Source organism: Bombus flavifrons, chromosome 9 (assembly GCF_040668555.2).
Source record: "Bombus flavifrons isolate JBK064 chromosome 9, iyBomFlav1_principal, whole genome shotgun sequence".
In the NCBI taxonomy this organism is placed as follows: Eukaryota; Metazoa; Arthropoda; class Insecta; order Hymenoptera; family Apidae; genus Bombus; species Bombus flavifrons.
In genome coordinates, this window is record NC_138450.1 from 358,951 (window position 1) to 383,861 (window position 24,911).

A 24,911-nucleotide genomic window follows, 5' to 3' on the forward strand; every position below is an offset into this window, starting at 1 on the left:
ATATGAACATTGTACATGAGATTTTTAATCTCGCCTGACCTCGTCTATAGACAGAAGATAAGCGACCGGCAACCGGCAATCAATACTAGACGTACAATTATAAGCAGGATTCACTGTAGCGGTATCGTAGTTTCTTACAGATATTTCGGGAAGACCGGCTACGTGAGATCTCTGGTTATATGTGTAGGGAAATGTGTAATTGTTGATATCTGATTTATCTCGCTAGTTTCGATTTTTGTATATTTGCGTAGAACTCAGCATTTTGAGCAACTTTTTTCTGTACATATAACTGCTGTTAGGTTTGCAAGATATTCGCAAAGAACTATTACTACCGTTACAGTGTACTCTGCTTATAATTGTGCGTGTGTATATACTGTACAATAGCATATGCGTCGATATTGGTTTCTGGTCGCCTTACGGCAGTTAAATAAAATGGTATATAGTCTAAACCTATATAAACTATAAAAACAAAAGGCAAGAATCATGTTCGAGTTAGGTCTCTTTTCCACTTGTTACGTCGAAGGTTCTGACAGACAAATTTTTTGATTATGGAAACACTGTTGTAAGCAAACTTTTACCGCGTTTGGAAAATTTCAAAATGCACGTTGTTTGTCGAAATTATTACGAAGTTGTGTACCATTTGAGTGTTACTAGCCAAATGGTAAAAAGTTAAATCTTTCTGTCAGAAGTAACCAATGGTCTCTGATCGAGCCGTAAATCACGTGTTATTTTGAATCTTCATGAACGAATGAAATCGAACAAAGATCAACTTAATTTTTTTTTCAACGGGATCTAATGTTTTTTAACACATCAATCGGTCTATCATGGCACTCCTTATAAAAAGTTTTTAACCTATATATATTTATGTCGAAAAACTATTAGTAGTAAATAAAAAAGTTCTTGGGTAGGTTGAAAAACAGAAATAAAATTATTTAATTCTGGATTTCTGTCAAATATTATCAAGCAGACATATGTATAGTATTATGGTAGAAAATTCTTCATCATTGTGATATTAATTATTTCTATTAAAGATATTATAAATCCTAGCATTATGTATTATTATATAATAATGTGATATAGCATTATAAGTTGATAGTGTTATATATTAACACATCCTCAGTGAGGACTCCTCACATTCTAACAACAAAATGACGTTCAGTCGCGCATGACTGTTCCGCACGTGGGTATAGCATGTATACATTCCATATCCGTACTTCGTAATCGCGCGCGATTAGTCTGTTGTCACGTAGGAGACACAAGAAATCATGAAATTGACAGATCACCGGTGATCTCGCGTCGTAGTTCGAACGTTTCACAAGTAAAAAAATTTGAACTTTAGATACGGTAATAAAATTTATTGTACGAATCCAACAGAGTGACGGTTCAGTGTGTTAGAAGAAAAAAGGTGTTGAATGCTGATTTGAGAGGGTTCTTATACTAAGTTTTGGCCCCTGTGGAGGGGTTATCATCGGGTGTATATTCTGATATACGCGTCTGCGCGGCTATTCTGTTACTATCTGGTTATTATTTCGATGGCTGTGGCATGCAGGATGTTTTATCTACTCTATAACTGCTTCTGAGCGTGTGACACTGCCGTAGTGACTCGCACCTTGACTTGGCAGTCATTCGCGACAATGCGAATGAAAATGGTGTCATATTCGATAATAGGGATCCAACTATGGGGAACAGCGAGTAATTCCAACATAGAAATTCTTCAACGATTCCAATCAAAACTCTAAGATCTAATAGATGCATCTTGGTACGCTATCAACGAAACAATACATCGCGACCTTAAGATATGATACCTACAGTTAAAGAAGAAATATCCAAATTCAGTAATAAGTATAACATAAGAGTTAACAACCACCAAAACCCATTAGTTACTCAATTACTTGACACGACGGATCAGATTCGCAGGCCAAAAAGACACTATCCTCTAGATTTAAACATTAGGTTCAGCTAGAATCAAACATACGATAATCACTTATTATTCACGTTTATACCACGTATTATACCATGCCAGAATAATTTACTTATAATTCTCAATGAGAATTGATTGTAAAATTCTTCCAAAAGAAAAAAAAAATATTCGATAATGGGTTTTGTAGTCGTATGACCGTAAAGTCAAGCCACGACATCCTTAAATATTCATAATGCCCATCAAGGGCGATGAAAGCGAAACCGCTTTCTTGAATTTTCATGTATTGGTATATGGTGGACTCCCGGCACCACATCCAATATAGAAAGGTATTTACCTTGTCCTAGACGATCAAGTTAATCATCGATCCGTGATGAAGTATACCGATCCCTTACTGTTGTAGGATTTAAAGCTCGGTAACCGACGCATAATCTATCATTTCCATCTTTTTTCTTTACTGATATAATTGAGCTCGTGTACGGCGATTGTCTGTGACGAATTGACGAATAATTTTCTTGTCTAATATTCTTCGATCCTTGATTGTTTTACGTACCATCTCATGTTGGGATAAGTTATTGGTATCTCTATGGTCGTTCTAATATATTTCTCCGGTATTTACCATGCGAATCTTGTCATCTGTAATTACTAATATTACTAATTACTAATATTCCATCAAAGCGTAATACAATTCTTCTTTCATTTTTGATGGGACGTTTGAACAAAGTTAAATAATTTTCTAATCCAATCTAAATAAATATATCCAAATACATTTCTGAATGTATTTCTTCTTTTTGTTTAAACGGAAGTCAAACAATTCCGGTTCCGTATCATTGATGTTTTGAAAATTAAATCCGTACCAGAGATGGTGTTTACTTGTAGTATAGTTTCGTACAATGATTCTCTATTCGGTACAATATAGAATGTTTTGAAGTATAGATTTTGCACTATGTACAATCAACGTTGTTTCGGTTTTTGCAAATTATACCTTCAATAATTCTACATAACATTAATGTGCATCGTTCATAGCACCCTCCAATTCTTCCAACACTTCCTTCCCGCGGTGAAAATTGTTGAGGTTGACTGACAGAGGAACGAGTGGATGAATTTTTAATAGAAAAATATATTGAAATAAATAAAGGTATAAGTATAAGTACAGGTATAGTGTATGTTGATCCAGATCTTCACTCTTACAGCGTTATAATACAATAGGAAGAAGAATGACAGGGAGCACGTTCATATATTTATAGCAAAGGACATTATCAAAAAGTTAATCTTGTAGCTCTAGCTGAAGGCTACGAGAAACAGCAATAGAAATCTACTTATAGCTCTTTTGTTTCTAGATCTTCAAACCCAAAACAAAATTTATATCCAAGGGCACAATAATATGGATCTCTCCTTATTTCGAACTTTTTGTTTCACTAAATTCTATTTTCTTCGTAACAGTGGTCTCCATATAGAAAAGAAAAGGTGTAGAGTTTTTCCTGAAGTAATTACTTCAACAAAAAATGATGCGGCTGAATCTATCAAGGTTGTGAGATGTAGGGCGCGAAGGGTGCCAAAGGACTACTCGGCATATTACTTCAAAATAGTGCGTTTATCGATGTTGTCTCGAACTCGCTGTCGACTTTACTGATCCGTTGCAACGACTAACTTCCTTCTAACTTGACTCTTGACTCCCGACTGACTAACTACCAACTGCGATACTGAAGTCATATTGATGGACCGTTAGACCTATTGAAGTTTCCGACCCTTTCGACCTGTCGGCACTTACGCTATATCGCAACACTGTATATATTTCGTCGGTCTTTCCGCGATAGTATAATAAGGAGCAAAGAAACCGCTGGAAAGAGAATCATTGTGCCAGGGCCGCGAAACGCGTCGCGTTTGTCACATAAAATCACAAGTCACAACTCAGATTATATAAAAGTAACAAGGTTGAGCCGAAACACAACTATTAACTTTCTTCTTGTTACACTTTATTATGCACTTAATAGTCACAATTGAGTATACACTGAATTGACACGTATAAATTACACTTTACTCTAACAACTTTATATAAATTAAGTAGGCGACTGATCTAAGGGTAGAAACCCGGTAAAGAGATGTTAACTGTTCAAAAGATGAAAAATCAGTCAAGTTTAGTGACGATGTTGTGGCGGAAGAAAGCTAGTGATGGGCGGGTCTAAGGACACGAAAATAGCTGATTTGTTAAGGACAAGTTTTCATTAGGAGAGTGAGGGAAATAGACTTCGCTGTCGATTGGCTGATTTTCTAGGTTGGTGGGTGAGGAAGGGTGCTAACCGCCCTTGAGAGAAAGTTGCTAACGGAAGATACCGAACGTGAGAAAACTAACTTTCCCGTATCTTCCCGTAGTAAACAAAAATGTAAAGAGCACTCGAAATAAAAGATGCTTGTTTTTGGTCTGAAGGACCTTAACCATGAAAATGCCAAGATTTATGGTGGGTCCTTAAGAACATCGAGGGTACGCAGCAAGGATGTGTAGACATCTGGTTGCCATCTTGCCCTCGGTGTGCGGCCTGGTCTCTGATGTGGATTGCGATGTGGCTGATGTTACACGTTCGTCGTTAGTCGTAATTTTAGGAAGATGACGGTTACAAAGGCCTTGTGCCGCAACAGTTGAAACAACGTAGTCTCGTGTAGTTAATCGCGTAACGTGCAGACGACCTGTCCGAACTACCTTGATTTCTCTCTCCTTCATAGCTTGTTGTTTATATCGACACCTTTTATCATTATGATCAATTTTGTTGCAGTCATAACATCGTTGCACTTTTGTAACTTTGGAGTCATCTTTTTTTTTGTTTGACACTATCAGGCTATTTGTCTGTACGTGCAGCATTCTCTTTTATCTATAATTTTCTGCATCTATAACAAGAAAGCGTCTCATTGAGCCGGATTATAATTTCAACAATTTGCTCTTCGCATATTTTTTATCTTGTTTTTTCAAAAGAAAATTTTTTCCATCGCGCATTCTGCATACGTATCATATTCTTGACTGATCAACGATGCAGCTTTAAAAAAATCGGTACCCAAAATCCGACACCTCGGAAACGTGGCTAATAGCACAATCTCTAAATTATGCGACAATTTAGCCACTGGCGTCCATTTTTCGTATAGTCGTTTTGCCGATCTTGCCAAAAATCGTCAAGAGTTTTCTAACTGGCTTTCATCATCCAATTTCTGTTAGCTACTTTTTATCAATACACTATGTCACTCCATTTCAATATTTTCTGCTAAATAGGCAGAGAGACCGCGTCTATTTTAAACTGTATATCTTGAATTTTTCTTCGTCCACTATTCTGACTCATATTGGGCCTAGATCAAGCGCATTTCTAACGATAGAAGTTATATTCAAGATCAACATTTCAAACTGTTTAATAATTTCTTTTGCAACCAGAAAATTCTATTTCCGACTCGTTTAACGCTCTGAATGTTATTAATGCGTCTGCTTTTTTCATTTTTTCCTTGTCTCTCATTTGCTAATTGCCAACTAAACTTCGCTTTCGTAACTTACCTTTTTGAAAAATTATAGCCTTGAAACTGTTCACGCTAACATATGCGTACCTCATAAAAGCATATACGTGTCACGTCGAAGACGCGGGGAGTGATGAAATTAAGAAATCGCTGGTCGTTTCCTCGCGTCGTTCGAGTGATTTCGCACAGGTTTAAGCGTTTTACGAACAAGGTAAGAAAAATTCAGACTTTAGATATGATGGCAGAGTTTATTACGTGAATTGAACAGAGTGACGGTTAAGAATGTTAGAACAGAGTGTCTCGAGAGCTGATTTTAGGAAGGTTTATATACTATAGGTTTGACTGTTATGAACGGGGTGTTGCCGGGGTGTTGCCGGGGTGTTGCCGGGGTGTTGCCGGGGTGTCGCCGGGATGTTGCCGGGGCCCAGGTCAGAGGTGGATATGCTGTTACTGTTTTCTGACACTAGGACATTGTCTACGTTGTTGTTTCCATGCCCTGTGGGATGTTCGTTAGGCCTCCTTGGTTTTTCTATTGCTAATTTATGACTCTGTGACAAAGGCATAGACGTTGCCCCTTCCATCTTTTTGATTTTACTAGAGTGCAGCGAGAATTTGTTCAACTCACGTAACTACGTCATAAGAAACATTCTGAGCTTTTCCAGATCGGTATTTCAGAACCTGAGACACAAAGTCCCATTTAACGTCACTTCTATCCCGTTCTTAGTCAATGGTTAATAATGTTTATACTGCCCGTTCATGCTTATACTCGAATCGAAGTAGGATCACGAAACTTTTGAGAACCCGAACAATACGGGTGTGTCGAGATCCCGCCCGAACGTTTTCTGGTCCGTTGTTATGAAATGATGTACGCTCGTGTGCTTGTTATAACATGTTTATTACAAGGTTCGAGGTACATTCAGAAATTTAGGGCTACCGGGGAGACGTAGCCTCGGCACTCGTAGGTTAGAAAATAAACTAAAAATCTACAAAGCGATAATAAAACCAATTTGGACGTATGGAATACCACTATGGGGGACAGCAGCAATGAGCCACATAAATAATGCCAGAAACAATGCCAGAAACGAGGATATACGCAAAGAATTAAAAATACTAACGGTCAAAAAAGAAATCGGCAGGTACGCAGAAAAATACAAGAAAAGAACGGCAACACATCTAAACCAGCTGCCTGCTGAAACGAGCAAAAATCTCGTAGAAAGAAGACTACAAAAAAAATCACCCCACTGATCTCACTAAAGAAATAAAATAGTCAAACTCGAAGATGGTATTCCCGCTGGGGGTAGCCATCCACATGTTATTTAGCAATTAAGTTAAAAAAATTTACCAAATGTCCAGCTGGACAAATTGTAAAGTACAAATTAAATAATAGAAAAGAAAAAACTCGTAGGTTGACTTCTGGCTTGGGGTTCTTTATATCCCCTATTTATACTACGAGCCACGTTGGTAGGAGGCTTCCTTCTCCTATCTTCATTTATTAACGTGGGCTATAACCAATTGGCATCGCGGATCGTTACCCTCGCTTTTCCTAACGAAAAGTGTGAACAACGAATCCGCGTTGTTAGTTCAAAGGGCACACCCACACCGAGCTTTCCTCCGTAATAATACGAGAACACCTCTGAACTGAAACTACAAACTCTCATCAGTCAACATCTCTCAGATCAGTCGCGTAAACTGTGCTTATTAAGTTGTGATATTCAAGCTTCATAATAAAATAGAAAAGAATTCGATAGAAGAATTTCGATAGAAAAGAAAGATAGTAGCGGTGTTACGGCTCAACCTTCTTGTCTTTAAAACCTAAGCCTTAATTTTACGCGACACGCTCGTAAGCGGAAAACAACTGGCGAAGAGAAAACGGCTGCTCGAGCCATCTGCATTCCCAACACCAGATTGACGACGCCAATTATCCCTTTATCTGAGATAGCATTGTCTAGATAGGGTACAGATAGATTGCTCGGTACCACATTTTTACTTTAAGTCAAACGGCACCAATTATCTCTTTACGTGGGATGGCGTGGCGTGGCGTGGCTAAGCTGTACACCACTTAACACCGCCCTAATTTCGAACATACGTGCACTCGCGCGTCTCTAGTATTTACATTTATGTACCGCTGATTATGAAAATGTTCAAAGTTATGTTCTTTTCAAGATATTTAAATCATTACGTTTTTTCGAGTAAAATATCTACAATACTTGATCAAATGTATTAAACTTTAATGTGCATTATGAATAATTAGGTAAAATTCATTTCCCTGAACCGATGTGGTGATACGATGGAAAAGCTGTCATTTTATTTTCCAATGAAATTGGTTAACAATCCTAATCGTACAATTGACAACTTCTTTTAACTTTATTTCATTTACCTAATTACTATACACAAATGCGTCGATATTATTGTAACAGAAATATGGAGTTGAAATATGTATATCACCATATAATTAAAGCAACAAATTTAATTTTGTTCGATTATTGACTTGGACGAATTTCACAATGATATCGATAGATAATATATATTTATGTATGAAATAGTTTTAATCGTTATCTAGATTAATTCTCGAAAGTTGTATGTTTTAAAGTAAAAAGGAAAAAAGAACAATTACGCCATAAAGAAAAAAAAAATGGGAAAACGAGATGGATAGAACCATCTTGAATACGAAGTATACCACCGTTATTAATCGTTTGACTATATTTATTACAGATGGAGGGGCTGGTGCGGGAGATGCAAGACCCTGAGAACGGGGTACCCGTGCGCAGCCAAAAACAATTTCTCACCTCAATTCCCTCAGCTTTCATGGGTGAGTGCCATCGGTATCTACGTTGTGGAGTAAACGTAAGCGGCCATCACGGCCAGGACACTACAGTAGGCTGCCTGCGTGTTGCAGGTTACGATCTCATCGAGTGGCTGATAGAGCGGCTTTCTATCGAGGAATCAGGTATGAAATTCGTATATGGAATGGATTGTTGCTTATCTAGATTTTTCCGCGAATTAGTGTCTTGTTGACTCACTTACGTTTCGTGCTAAAATGTTTCTCATCACACGTTTCTTATGTCGTATTTCTATATTTCTATTGTGCCTGTTGCGTTCCATGGAATTGTTAACTGCTAATTGAGTTTAATTATTTCCCTAAATCGTCGAATATACATATATTATTACCATCCTAGATAACCTAAGGCCAAAGGTATCGTATCGGTTTTCTATTTCTTCTGTTGCCCTTCCTTCTCTATTCGTAGCGTCCCTGTGATCTTTATTCGTATTATGCCAATAGAAGAGATTTAGCTTTTACTATGTGAAAATTTGACGCGAGTGCATCGTGTAACTGCTATTAACGCTTGATAGTAATTGTTAATTATATATTTTTACTGATTTTTAATGTATCTACATCTGGAACTAAGTAGTTTCGGAAGACAAAGCCTTGAAATCTTTGTAACATCGAAACTTTGTAAACTTCCCATCCTTTAGCACTTAAATAAGACTATTTTTCATCAAGTCATTTTTTCGTTCCCTGTTCGTTCTGTCTTTCTGGCAAGCGAGTACTTAGATAGCGGTAGCAACGTAACGGGACTTTATTCCAAATGTTTCCAATTTCAATAACTAAATAAAAATTCTTCAAATTTCTTATTATTACTAACTTTGTCCAAACTATGCCAGTCAATCTGTCATTTTTCTGCGTTAATAAAAATGAAATTATGAATATCAGCCTAATTAATGTCCTAATTATTTTTTGTTTCGTGTAATCCGATATCATTATAGAAAGAAATATATAGGACATGAGATCCGGTTACAGAATTGACTATACAATACAAAACCACTGCAATCTGCGATACATTTATTAAAAGATTTGAACATATATTATATATATAGAGGGTGATAACTATATCCACCCTGAATATTTCCATTATTTGTAATGTTATAAAAAATTTGTATATACGAAACTGGTACGGTATAGAGGGCGACATGTCGTAACGCCAGTTGTCTCAACACTGGCTAATTATTACACCAAGATTAAAATCTTCTTTATACCGTCCATACGAAGAGCATTTGCATCACAGTACGTTCCCCTCTATACTTTGCAAGTTTTGTTCTATATATTAATATATTTTCATAATATTACAAATAACGGAAATATTCTTATTATCTCACCCTGTATATGTAGATACAAGGTGTCAATCGAGGCGTTGGATAAATTTTACCAACGTGTCCAGCAGGTCATTCTGAACAAAAAATGTCATGCATATACTATAAACTTGATAATATTATAAGTAATAAAATAATAACTCCAATGTATTTCGTTTAATCTGCTTTTATTTTTTTATTAAGTTTACTGCTAATAATGCTTTGTTCCTGAACAACTAGTTGTTATTAATCTTACATTTATCGACGTAATATCGGCCGTCCCATAACGCATTTTACGATTATATATTCATATTTAAGTTGCAGTTCTAGCGTTATAATGGCAGCATACGTCAACTTTTCTTAGTAATTCTTTGCGTGTTTGTAGTTACGTACTCGTCTTCGGTCTTCGTATCTTCGACTTTGTACATTTGTATAATTAAAGAAGGAATCTGACTAATCTAAACCAAACAGCATTCTTTGATAAGCTACAAAAAGCATTTTTAATGATATTGAAATAAAAAGAAGTTATTTCGTTCGACCTACGACGATTCAACTTACTTTTGTCGGTAAATATGACCCTTTACTCTTTACCTTGACTGATAATCTAATATAAAAATAACAACAGCAGTGAGGACACAATGGACTGTAATTGATTTATAAATATCAAGATTTGATAGTAAGGAAATAGGAAGTATGTACTAGCTAAACTTAAAATATAACCCATTAATTTCATCTTTAATAGATTTCAATTAAAAACAGTTTTTAAGACACTTGTATTATTATACAATTATAACTTTCATTTGGTGAGATATGCTTCTTTACGATATGTGTTCTTGAAACATAAGCTTTTCCGGTTTATGGCTTCGGCTTGCAGCGAATAAAGTGATTGTTAAATTTGGAAGTAAATAATTATATCGTATAAAAGGTAAGAGTATAAAGTGGCCTCTAAAATACAATTATACGATTAGAAGCAATAGGAAAACGATGTAACAGATTCGTTCTACAGAAATGAAATTTCTAAATGAAATTGTTAAATGACGTATCGATGACACTGATCGGCACTTTCTGTTGACTCTCATAATTAATCGAATTTGATTTCAATTCGATTAATTTTCTTATTAATATACATACACATATTATATGTACATGTGTCATAGTGCACACATTTATGCGTTGCGCGTTTAAACTGTTCTGCTGGCATATGTTGATCGAACATACTTTTAGCCCGCTGCTGTGCAAGAAACTGCTTCGGTATATATAACTAAAGAAGGGAGATTTTATGATATTTATTTTAACCATACACACATACAAACGCGCGCGGGGATTAATATTTTAGACATATCGCATAATGCGATATACATATATTTTTGTTGTTTATTTCTATAGTTATTACAGTTTAATGGGTCCTTCTTGACAGGATAGAAATATAGACAAGAAGGTAAGGTGTCCTAGGTAGCTATCACTGTTGATTCTCATAGAAAGTTAAAGAACCACCACCCTTTGCTCGTTCTTATTCAAGGTTTGTAGTTTTAAATAGATCTCGTTTATCATGATACCTTTTTCCTACAAAAGAAAATTGAATATCGTGTTAATAAAAATAAAAGAATGTTTCTATCGCGAAGGACGCACAAGCTTCGAAAGTTCTTTTCACCGTATTATTGCCCTTGTTGAAAATAGAATCATGATTTTATCTTTAATAAGATTTGTTAAAAAGCTATCTAAACGCATAAATTGACTATGGCAGCTATAAAATAACGCTACTTCATCTATCGAATACCACAACCATCTTTTCTATCGGTCTAGTTGAACGCATTGCTGACCGATGGATCGTAATGCATCTTCCATTTCACTTAGCGACATATTACACTACACTGTTTTAGTTTAGATATAGTATATAATATATCTGAGTTAAAATATTTCTAATATTATTATAATAATGATACATAGTTGAAAACGAGATACAATATCGATAATGTTGATATTTATGAAAAATTCAAAATTTGGTCGCGATGAAAGCAGAATTTTCGAGTAACGTAGAAAAATGATTTAGACAATTCAATACCGGCAGTAAAAAAATATCGTAGAAAATGTGAAGTATACTTTAGTACAAATATTCTCATATACCATTGCATAAACTCATTCGTTTCGAACAATTTTCTTCTAATGCTGCAAAAGTATTAAGTACTTCGCTTTCATTCAACGAATAAATATTCGTAGGCGTACTTTATATAATATAATATAATATAATATAATATAATATATATATATATATTTATTTATATTTATATATATTCTGGATTCAGCTATCAGTGTTTGAAGATTCTATAATTCGTATGAATTTGTACCTATCGTCATTACCTTATTTTTAGTTACAAGTTTCTTGTATTGCACTTCGTTTCTTTTCACTGGCCCCGTTAATTTAGTTTTCATTAGTTTAGTTTTGTTCTGATCAGTTGTGTATGTGCATTGTCTTTTCATTGAATTTAATGGAATAAAGGATTATTTAAACAAAATATAAGTAAAGATACACACATTCGCTTGAGCTGAGAAATTGCTTGTGAAAAAAATATGTTGAATAGAGAATTTCGGTTGTGTAGTGGTGAATTTGTTTATGTTTTCGAAACAAAGAGAAAAGATTAGTTTTTTTTCAGTGATGTGGCTTTCTTATGATTAAACAGCATGCGTCGCTCTAAATATTCGCTCCGAATCAATGGCTGGCCGTGTTAATTGCTACTCATCACACGATGTACGCGCAATACGGCAAAGACTAGATAAGTTGCACGTGATTAGGTATCACTTAATGCCTTCCGTTCAATTAAATGTATTCAACGATTCCGGCAGCTGTGAAAGTAAATTGTTATGTTGACAGTAGAGGCGGTCCATATTGCCAATCAGCTCTGCCAGTATGGCTACTTCTTCCCGGTGAATGACTCCAAGACACTCACCGTAAGGGATGATAGTTCTCTGTATAGATTTCAGGTACCGTATTTGTCATACTACATGCTTCAGAATCGAGTATCTTTTGAACTCGGATTCATTATGCGCCATATATACGTAGTATATATATATTTATATGCTATATATGTATATATTGTATTTAATATTTGCGAAATGCGATGTCGATCCAATTTTTTTAACAAGTCATTCTGAATCAGTGCCTTTGTGTGTAGGGTACCTCGTTGAAAAAGGCTAATTATATACTATTATACAGATAAGAATCCAACTTACCGATTTCGATGATTTTCAAATGTGTTATCAGTATCACGATTTTGAACAATCTTTTTCTGTACATGATATAATCCTCGCTCGCTTTAGTTATCGAGATATTTATGAAAAAACTTTTGACATTTTTACTTTGAAGCGGGCTACGTGCCGCTTAGGTTTAGTATGTCCTAGACGGTAAGATTTGCCTCGAGGCATGCTTCCAAACCCGGTTTCATGCAAGGCGAGCTGGATTTGGCATACTCGTAAGAGTAATATGGACATCTTCCAAACAGTGAATTATATGCGAATTATATGCGATTATATACGAAAAAAAAATAAAAAATTGAAATTGTTTAGGTATAGCAGTAGATACAGTTACTCTTTAGCACAGAATAATTTGTTTAAAATTGGTACCACACGACTTGAATCTTTTTACAAGGATCGATCAGTTTATTAGATGGCATGAAACAAAATTTTACAAATCGTACTTGATCGGAATCGCAAAGGAAATAGTAAATACAACCTTTCATTTTTACAACCTTTCGTAGTATTTACAAGAAGACCAAGTTCATCGATTTCGTTCATTTTTGATGTGGTAGAAATCAACATTTTGCACAACTTTCTCCTATACGTACGACACTGGGCCTTAGCTTCCGAGATATTCGCAAAGAACTGTCGGTACCGCTACAGTGAAATTTGCTTACAATTGGGCGTATACTGTCACAGTATACGCATCTGTATTGGTTACTGTTGGCAAGCTGCCACTTATCTCCTGTTTATAAACGGGGATTAGGCGGGATTAAAGGTTCCATGCACAACTGTATGTGCGAAACTGCTAGAAGTGTCTGTTATAACTTATAACTCAATTAAAAATGAACATCGTCGAGTTAAATGTATTGGTGTTTGGGTTGCGGTTAGTCTTCTCAAGCCGGGCACCATGCCGTGAACCGATCGGCAGCGCTTGTTTAAATTACAACAAATTAATTATAAAAATAGTAACTGTACGAATAATTGATATTATTCTGCGAAAATAGTAATTGTTATTATGGTATTCAAGCCTGTAGGCGACCGGATCGAACAGATTAACCCGAACCCAATACATCGACTTATTCATATTATATTCATTTTTTATTGAATTATAAATTATGACAGACATTTCTTGCAGTCTCGCGTATGCAGTCGTTTAGCTTTACCCAAGCTCACCTTTCTCGTTTATATTTGCTATAAACAAAAGATAAGAGCTAGGTTCCGATTCGATTGTTATAGACGCACAATTATAAGCAGAATTCATTGCAGTGGTACCGATAGTTTTTTGCGAATATCTTAGAGATCGATTGTTATATGTGTAGGAAAATATTGCTCAAAATGTTGATTTCTACAACGTATCCAAAAATCATCGAAATTGGAAGAGGTAGTTGCCTTGGTAAATAATTATCCAACTCTTTTATCTAAGCCTGTAACGAGAATTTAAAAAATACATTTTGCAAATTTATATTAGATATATACATGTTGAGATTTATCTACGTTGCTACATAAGCTATAAACAGTTAAAAGTGATCAAAATCGCAGTTTTCTACGACATTCGGCCTAAAATTGCAATAAATTTACATTTCAGTTCATCTTTCGATGCCTATTTCGAATTTCGGTGAAATTTCCGATATGCATATAGCTGATATAACTCTTAAAAATATGTTATTTAAACTGTCATTATAGGTCCAGATGAAAAAATTGTAAAAAGTGAGCTTTACGTTTTCTTTGCAATTTCGATCAATTGCATTTACCGCAAAATTCTTTTACGCGTTACCTAATAAACTAATCCTTCCAACTTCTAAAAAAAAATCACGTCGTTTGCTTCAATATTAAGTGTATTCTGTCCTAAAGTGTGTGCCAGTACTATGTTCTTAACTGCACATGTATCGGAGAGTAAAAAATAGCGTGTGAAAAAGAAAGTGGTGTCAAAAAATTAGCTCCAACTATAGGGAACAGCGAGTAATTCCAACATAGAAATTCTCCAACGATTCCAACCAAAAACTTTAAGATCCTTAATAGATGCATCTTGGTGTGTTACCAACGAAACAATACATCGCGACCTTAAGATACCCACAGTTAAAGAAGAAATATCCGAGTTCAGAAACAGATATAATATAAGAGTTAACAACCACCAAAAAAATTAGTTACCCAATTACTTGACACGACGGACCAGATCCGCAGACTAAAAAGGCAATACCCTTTAGATTGAAGCATTAGATTCAACTAGAATCGAACATACTATAAACTCTTATAGTCCAAGTTACGGTACCACGCCAGAATAATTTACTTATTATTCTCAATGAGAATTAATTGTAAATAGTCTACAAAAAAAAAAAAAAAAAAAATAAAAATAAAAAATTAGCTGATTGCCAACATAATAATGTCGCGTTTGGTCTTATTTTACTCAGAAAAGTTTGACTAATATTCTTAACGAACTTTTATTAACAAGAAATTTGAAATAAAGAACCTTTATCGTTGCGTTAGTGTTATCTCATCGATGCGAAGGCGAAATGTGCGGCTCCGCTGAGAGATCCCTCTCGAATGCCCGAGTTACGGAAACAGGGATGATAAAATGGCGGCGAAGTCTGATGATATAAACAAAGCAGTCTCACCGTGCTCCGCCGAAGACAGGAGACTAAAAATGGCCACGAGGCCAGATAATATCTCACTGACAAATAAACACAGCCCGTTCTGCCTGAACACAACCTGCCGTTATATAGTTAAATACAGCAAATTTCGATCAGTCTTTACAACTTTATTCGTACATCACGGCGTACAAGACATTTAATTGCGTCGTAAAATATCTTAGTGTGTCAGACCTCAACCCGCTTCCACTGTCCGACAGATCATAAACAGATTGACTTTTTACTGCAAACTACCTATGCAAATCACTTAATACAAGGACGTAATAGGACTTGAGCCCTATTTGAATTTCAGCCTTAATTTGAATTAATTTTCATGATTCCCATTTTACGAGTGAAAATGTGTGCCTGACTTTTACCTGCTACGGTATACAGTACGCATAAAACTTTAGCTATTTTCATATCTTGACTAAAAAAATTATTGTTGATGCAATTTGCACTATTATAAACATACATATACATATACGCGCGCGCGCGTGTGTGTGTGTTATAAATATAAACTTGTACTATATAATAAATATGTACATACACACACACATATATATAACCCTTTGCACTCGAGAGGCGACTCAGTCGCCACGGCGTTTCGTGCGGTAAGTCGAGTGACGAGTGAGAGGCGACAGTCCCTGTTTATGCTAGATCTCGACATCTCCAATTGAAGACAGCGCAGTATTGGCTCGTAAATAGGTTCTTTAGTTCTTTATGTTCTTTGTTAGGAGGTGTAAAGTGCTACACTTTAAAATGCAGATGAAATATTTAATCTCAAATCCCTCCGAAACTATGGTTCTGAAAACGTCACAGACGTTGGTTCGGATTCGACGATCATGGCAAAAGTATTATAGTTTAGAAGTTCTAAAAAAATGGTTTTCGGAAGTGAAATTAGCTCAAATGACGATGAACTTGATCTTGAATTGTTGAGAAATACGGTCAATTGTATTCAAGAATGCATCTTGGTGAATGCTTTGTAAATTATATAAAAAGTACAGAAATTAATATTACAAAGTCATATTTCCAAAGATGTAAATATAGACAAATTATTAGAATATAATGTTTTCGTAAGTTAATTAGTGCATAAAATCATTTTACGTTATCTGTAAGTCACGCGTCACATATGCGCTAAATCATCTCGAGTTGCTACTTCGCCTGAATGAAAAAATCCTCGAGCGCAAAGGCATAATATATATATATATATATATATATAAAATATATATATATATAAAAGTTTGTATATATAAACTCGCGAGGTTTTTCTTTTACACGTATAACAAAGGTTGCTCAAATATAACATAATAAAACATACTAAAAAATCATCGATATCAGTTAGATGGATCTGCATGGGAACTGTATCGTTCTATTAAAACTTCCATTACATCTCGTAATAGATTAACAGCTTTTCTTGCCAGTTGTGAAGATGCGACGAAGAAACATGATACATAATTCCTTTCTTACGAAAAGGCATCTCGCGCACACTGATTGACAATCTTGACAAATATTTCAAATACGATTTTGAAGAATATATTTTTACGGTACATGATAATCCTTTTTCCTTTTCTCTTTTTCTAAACAAAGAGAATTCATATATATCTGGATCTAGATGTTATGATATTAATATGGTATGTTTTAAAATATAGTTGCGTCGTATTACTGTCGGAGAACAAAATATTTAACGACTAAATTTTATTCGTATATACCGTTGCTATACGTTATAACTAATATGTCTATATACAGATTAAAAGTATCACATTGCACTGATAAATCGGTATATAGTGATAATGCATTCACGCGTAAAGCAGGCCCTAAAGAATAAAATTCGCCATCGGTCATGCTTCCAAACTGGGTTTGGTGCGAGGCGAGCTGAATCGCATGAGATCTATCTACGATATAACGAGTAGTATGGACAGTTTTCAAGCAATAAAACATTTCTATGCGAAAAGAAAGTTGCAATTGTTAAGTATAGCAATAGATGGGTATATTGAAAAGCAAGAAACACCACGTGAAGAAAGAAAACGATATGAAAAAATTGGCTAATAAAAAATTGACAATAAAATAATATTGTGTTTGGTTTCATTTCAATCGGGAAAATGTCAACAATGCGTTAATGAAATTTTCAATGTATCAAGTGCCCGAAATAAGGTCGGTGGCGGGTTGTGTTTCGGCAGGTGCCTTTCGTTTATTTGTCGGCGAGATACGTCGGCTGGTCTCGTGTCCGCTTCTGGTCTCTCGTCAAAAGCGGGAACGGTGAGACTGCTCTGTTTATGCATATAATCAATCTTCACCATCGTTCTGTCATCCCTGCCCGCGTGACCTTATCTCGGCTTCTTGAAACGGTCGCACAACGAGACCGTTCGTTTCGCCTTCGTATCGGTGAGACAAAACACTAATGGAACGGAGAAATATTTTTATTAAACATTTTTTTTAATTACCATTAACACATTGTCAACATTTTCCTGATTAAAATGAGCCCAAACACGATATTATAATACTGGTAATCAGCTAATTCTTTGAGATGGTCTTTTTTTTGTCACAGATACCTAAACGTTTACAAATTTTTTCCGCATAGAAATGATATTTCATTGTCTGGTAGATGTTTATACTACTCTTAGAAGCAGGTTTCATGAGACTCAGCTTGCATTGCGTAAAACTTAGTTTGACAGGATGCTTTTCAATGAAAAGGCATGCTTAAATGACAAAGTTTTTTATATACAGGGTGGTTGGTAACTGGTGGTACAAGCGGAAAGGGGGCGATTCTACGCGAAAAAAGAAGTCGAAAATATAGAATAAAAATTTTTCGTTTGAGACTTTGTTTTCGAGAAAATCGACTTTGAATTTTCGCTCGGTACGCGTGCGGTACGTTATAACGGATCTCACTGTAGATCGTTGTCTCGATGGAAAAATTAAAAAAAAAAAAATAAAAAAAAAGTTTTATTCTATATTTTCGACTTCTTTTTTCACGTAGAATCACCCCCTTTCTGCTTGTACCATCAGTTACCAACCACCCTGTATAACTATCGATATCTCACCCAGCTGACCGATTTCGATGATTTTTGAGTATGCTGTAAAAATCAACATTTTAAATAACTTTTTCTTTCTAACTTTATGTATAGCCGCCGCTAGGCCTTACTACAGAATTTCATAAAGTATCGTCGGTACAGCTGTAGTGAATTTTGTTTATAATCGTGCATCCGTTGCAGCATATACGTCAGCATTGGTTGTCGGTCGCCTTGAGACGGGATCTCCAGGGCCGTACCGCCGTACGCGGCTGCATCTGAAGCAGTCTCATCCCAGATTGACACGGCATCGGCCGTCTCCCGTTTGTGTCAATCGCGTCTGATGATCGACTGTTTCGGCTTAACTAAGCAATCCAGTGCCAAACGTAATACGGTCCGACTGTAGCAGCCCAATGAACTTTCATTAAATACTTCTATTTTAAAAATATATCTTCGTTCATAAAATATAAAACAGCATCTGACCCAAACATAACAAGAAGATACGTCAATAGTACGTTTATCTGTGACACAGTCGCAAGTACGGCCGGCGTGTTTGCTGCTTTGTTCAGCCTCCGTTTATATAGACTACAAACAAAAGATAAGAATTAGGTTTCGGGTAGGCGTCATTTTATCCCGCCGCCGTATGACGGTTGGCAACATTAACTCGTACATACTCATACGTTGTAGCGGATGCACAATTGCGAGCATTCATTATAGTAGTTTTATGCAACAGTTTCATGCGATTATCTCGGAAACTGAGGCCTTAGGGGTGGTTTCATATACGGGAAAAAGTTGTGCAAAATGTCTGATTTCCACATTCTCAAAAACCATCGAAATCGATGAGATCGATAAAATATCGATAATTACGAGCTTTTCTTTATTTTATCGTATACGTGTCTCTAAACATGTATTCCTACGTATGAAACTTTTTGTATCTAAAAGCTCAACACGAAACGCTAACGTAATCTACGAACAGATATTTTAACGTTACAAATATCAAGAACAGGATTGTATTTTTCTACGTATCTATAGGTACAATGACTTTCAAAAATATTCAGCATTATGATAGGACTGGCTTTATGGCTCAATATTTCGGTTGTTTATAAAGCAGGCGGCCCGGTTATTTTTTATATGATGAATCGTATGTTAATATTAGTAAAAACATATAATTTGTTTGAAAAATTTACGTACATTATATAATAAAAATTATTGAAAGAAATAATTCCGTACATTTGTCACTGTTTACTTCTATCAACTTAGTATATTTAGTTAATCTTATTTAGTATAATTTAGTATAATTAAGTTAATTGAGTTAAAATAATTTTGTTTTGGAACATGTTTTAATCTGTTTGAAATGTCATTTAAAATTTTTCTTTAATATTCTAATTATACACGGCCACTCAATTTCGTGTCTTTGTTTTAATTCGGCTATTGAAGAAATTGGAGTTTCCCGAATTTTTCTACGCAGTCCATCCCATGAATTCTCGATAAGATTAAGGTCCGATGATTGTGATAGGGGATGAAGAATTTTGGGGCATTTATATGATTACATTTATATGAACGCTCTTGGACAATGCGTGCCTTATGCTTGGGGTCGTTATCCTGATAAAACTTAAAACTATTATTTACCCCCGTTTTTACGGCATTTAAAACTAAATTGTTCTTAAGTATACTTAAGTAAAGATTTTTATCCATAATGTAGTCCATAATGTTCAATTTTCGCAACACTATAGTTCTTCCGCCGAAATTGTAAAGGTGTTTAGAAGAAAACTATTCGTCTCCTTAATGAACGATTTTTCTCGCTATTTTTCCGTTATAACCAGCTCGCCTTAACGTTGTCCCAACTGTTTCGGCCGAAATTTTGTTGGATCTTTCATCTAATAGCTCGCTAACTATTTTCAGAGTACTATTCGCAGATTTTCTTTCGCTTTTCGAATAATTATCTCTCGTACTTAAAACTCGATCTTTCAGTTTGCAGAGTAGATTCAATGCGATTCTCGAAATGAAATCGTTGAACGATATCCGCGACAGTACCTGCTCGTACCAAGCATAGCACCCATTTCATCGTAGATTTTCCGCTTTTCTCGGTGAAAAATTACAAGTTGCCGCGTATGAAATGTCGTATTTTTTAGTTGCGACTCATTTCGCACAAAATAACAGTCGTTACCAAAGAGTAGTGAGAAGGTATGTATGTATAATGCATTTCCAAATTCTGTTTGTGAACGGTATTAACGGTTCTATTTTCTTGGAATATTGAGCTACCAGAAGGAGATAAACGGAGAAATACAAAACGTGTTTGTATATTTTGCGAGACGAAAATATGGTATTCTTTTTTTAATAATTTTTATTATGTAACATACGTGAATTGTTCACTTTTTACATGTTTATTTTATTATTATATGTAATTATAGAAGAGCTAGTGTAAGAGATATATAAGTGATGTAAGGGCATTATATAAGAGATGTAAACCGAAAGTCGTTCAAAGCCGAAAGGTATGGACTAAGAATAAATAAATAAGTATTATTATATGTTATATGTTAATTTTATATGTTTTTACTAATATCGATATATACGACCTATTATTTAAAAAATGACCAGGGCGATTGCTCTATAAACAATCGACATATCGAGCCATAAATTAGTAAAGTATAGTCATACCGAAGTGTTTATATTTTCGAAATATTTTTGAAAGTCACTGTGTGTAGTAATATTTTCGATAAATTCGATAAATCTAAATTACTAATGCATACATGGTTTTTAATTCAGAATGACATGCAATAATGTTTCGTGAAACAATAGAAAAGTTACTAGCTCTCTGATTGCTATGGTTTTTGGATATGTCGTAGAAGTCGACATTTCGAACAAATTTTCCTCTATATGTAACTGTTCGTCGGCTATAGCTTTTCAGGTAGTTGCACTTCGTATCGATACCACTGCAAAATTGAATTCTGCTTACAATTGTACTTCTGTAACAGTTATGCGCGTTAGCAGTGGTTGCCGGCCGCTTATCTTTTTTTATACAATGATATATACATATGTATAGTATAAGTTTCGCGTACTTAAAGCCCCCTACACAATCGCACGTACGAGGCTGTAAAAAATATCTGCAATAATTGAATCAATAATGAATTCCATCGATATATCGAGTTTAGGTTTGGATTAGTATTTTCAATTTGGAAGCCTCGTAATTGCAAAAATATGTAATAGGCGAATCAATAATTGATATTATTTTACGTAATAAAAGAATGAAAGTTGAAAAATTAAGCTAAACCCGATATATTGTCGATATTCGTTTTTAATTGAATTATAACACATTTCTTATAACCTCGCATATGTTGTTGCGCAAACAACTTTAATCTAGTTTGACCCATCCTCGTTTGTATAATGGTGGACAAATTTTAAGTTTCGACCAAATCGTTCTATCCGGCCGCTGACAACTAATATAGACGCATACGCTGCCGCGGACGTTCAATTATTATAGAAAAAATTCACTGCAGTGGTATAGATAGCATTTTGCGAATACCTTGGAAATTATAGCCGAGGGACAGTTACATGTACAGGAAAAAGTTGCCCAAAATATTGAGTTTTACAACACATTCAAAAATCATCGAAATCGGAGAGGAAGTAGCTTTTTTTTACAGTTGCATCAAAATATTAGATACTACTTTGCATTTTTCGGCTTTTCTTTTCAATCGTGCGATAGCATTGATGAAATTGTCACCGAGTATCCACGTTATATTAAATTCAAGTAGACGTTTAAGCAATATTCTTGAAAATAAGTAGCAATAGTAATAAGTTACGCAGAAAAATAGTATAGCTTTCGTGTATATTCATTTTCTAAATCATTAATATATCACTTCTTTTATTTAATAAATAGACACCATGTTATTGGCCATGGCAACATAGAATCCCCGATAATGTGGAATATGCTATTTATCTGGCTAAAAGAACTCTAAGAAACAAGCAGCGACATGCCCTTGAAGATTATGAAATTGTATGTAAATTTTTATGATTTTATTCTGTAAATAGCTGATATGTAATATGTATTACATATATTACACATATTCTATAGTTTTGGCAAATATCTAACTTATCACATCTTCTTAGGAAGCTTTGAACAGCCTACGTAGGAATTTACAAAACAAATGGGATATTATACAACTACAAGCCGAAGAACAGGTGAATAATTATCGTCGTCGTAATTTATCTTTTCTCGTTGATTTAACTGAAATTTAACAAACTGTTGTAACAATTTGATATTGTATCGCGTTAATATTACACAAATTATACTCATCTTAGATTATAATCTTAATTTATCGCAATCCTAGATTTATCGCAAAGCAAATTCGATTTTGTTAGTTGGATTAATCTTTAGGAAAATCGTTCTAGCACTTTTCTATATTTTTATATTTCTGTATTTCGTTACTTATATTTTTCTTGTACGTAATCAAAACATTGTACGTTTGAGCGTGTAACTCGTTGAGATATAACATTGTGTATTCAGGTCCGCTTAGCGAAGGAGCGAAAAAAGGGGGATAAAATAGTAAGCGATTCTCAAGAACGAGCATTTTGGAGAGTTTACAGGCCACCACCCGGTTGTCTAAGTAGTCTTGAAGTAGCACCCGTACCTACACGTTTTCGTCCTGGACTTTCACGTCCTCCATCACGTAAACGCACTTTAACCGATCTGCAACGCGAGGTAAATACTTTCTTTTAATCTCGTTATCTTATTTTAGATATATGTAATTAAACAGCTACACGGTTTTAATCACCTTCTTGCGCGCTGTGTTTGTGTCCTGTGCCATGTGTTTTCGAATTTCTGGTAGTACCATATAAACGATTACTATATACGTTAATTCATATTGTTCGACGTTAGTCAGCGTAGCGTTCTTAGATTACGATTACACGGGCGTTTTACACGCTGCTTGTTAGACCCCGGTATTAAAAATTGTATCGCCTGGTCAGCATATTTCGTTTTCCGTGACAAGGTGGCGTTTTGCGACCGTGTCGGAGCGTGTTTCACAGTTCCTACTTCGGTGGAGAAAACACGACGTGCGATACGCGGCACACGTATAAAACGTCCGGCTGTCCTAGCCTTAAAGTCTATTAAAAATATTTCATATTTCATTTATACATATATAATAGAACTTGTGTATGTGTTACGAGCGTAGTCTGCAGGACGCACGCTGTCGGCTTTGTCCGGACAAAGTCCAAAGAGATAGTCGAATGCCGAACATGGTTCGATACGCATAGTACGAGCAAAATCGATATTATTTACCACTGCGAACTTGGCCAGGTTTAAATTGGGCATTGTGGATAATGATAAATCTATGTGAGCAGCACCGCGCTAAGTTGTCCCAGTTTTATTCATCTCGTAAGTTATACTATCAAAGTGCCACTCTCCGATTTTCCTAAAACTGCGCACTCTTGTAGTACATCAAAAAGCATTAGACACGTGTTTTGTTATTTCGACTCGTAAACTGTTTGATGGTTGGAAAACGGCTCCGAGATGTCAACATCGTTTTTAAGCAATTTTTTCCTATTCGCCCTACTTTTCGATGCAACTTACCCCGTAACTGTCGAATATCTAACCCGATCTCTGAAGTGTTAAACTCACAGTTATGCGAAATATCGTAGCAGTAGCTGGGACCTTGAAATTTCCTTTGCTGATAATGTTGCAAGAGACAGGTGACAAGTTTGGACCCATCGTAGAGAAAAATATCTATCAAGCTGTCACTTTGTGTTTATATTCAGACCATGGAACAATTTTTTAAAAAACTTTCAGATTTTATCTTTCTGCACAACTATGATGCTGCAACTTACAAGTGAGAAATAATGTTCTAAAAGTCCAATCATCGATTCATATCAAATTTGTATCGCCAGGTTTTGTGAACGTGTCTCTAAGTACGCTTAATGAATATATTACAGAAAAACCAGATAAATGTAAGAATATTGCGTGTAGAATGTTGCTTGAAAAATTGTGGTACGCAAAGTAAGTTTTGTAATGATGTTGCCATTATCAGATGTGCTTGATGCACTGATTCTATTTATATAAAATACTTTTTCACCCCAATTACTCCTCACTACCCTAAAAAAATACATAAAAATAAGAAACCAAAAATATTAGACTTTGGGTTTGTGTGCTTACGAAGTTGGAGTTATGAATTTATGGATTTTGGGATTATCGACTTTATGGGTATATCGCCAAGATTGTGAAACGATAAGTTAAAATCAAAGATAATATAAACAGAGAAAATTGCTTTGCGTAATGCCGACATCCTGTAGGCTTTTTCTAACCTTCGAAAGCTTTATGAGCCGAAATAAAAAAGCTCGTGTTTAACGTTTTTTTTAATCGGCGAGTGGCATTTGGTAGTGTCGCTTGTCAACGATACCATTCCTTTTGAAACGAGGTATCGGTATTGGTTCAGACGTATAAAGAATTTGCCCCCGGCCGAAACCGGCTGTCAACTCTTTTCAAATTTGTATTAAGTAATTTTAGTAAACAACGAA

The 24,911-nt window shown here is 35.2% G+C and overlaps 1 protein-coding gene across 13 annotated transcripts in view; it reads left to right on the top strand.

Moving 5' to 3' along the window:
- Positions 1-24,911, top strand: part of LOC138183606 (regulator of G-protein signaling 11) — a 49,735-nt gene that overhangs the window by 9,015 nt on the left and 15,809 nt on the right. For 8 of the 13 annotated variants that reach the window (XM_069120780.1, XM_069120777.1, XM_069120778.1 and 5 more), the window contains 5 exons: positions 8,123-8,357; positions 12,408-12,517; positions 22,279-22,395; positions 22,509-22,580; positions 22,906-23,100. In XM_069120780.1, the coding sequence (XP_068976881.1) occupies positions 8,123-8,357; positions 12,408-12,517; positions 22,279-22,395; positions 22,509-22,580; positions 22,906-23,100 (729 nt within the window). Of the gene's footprint in view, positions 1-1,250; positions 1,462-8,122; positions 8,358-12,407; positions 12,518-22,278; positions 22,396-22,508; positions 22,581-22,905; positions 23,101-24,911 lie in introns of those variants that run through there. The other 5 variants (XM_069120789.1, XM_069120787.1, XM_069120788.1 and 2 more) reach the window with 5 other exon arrangements.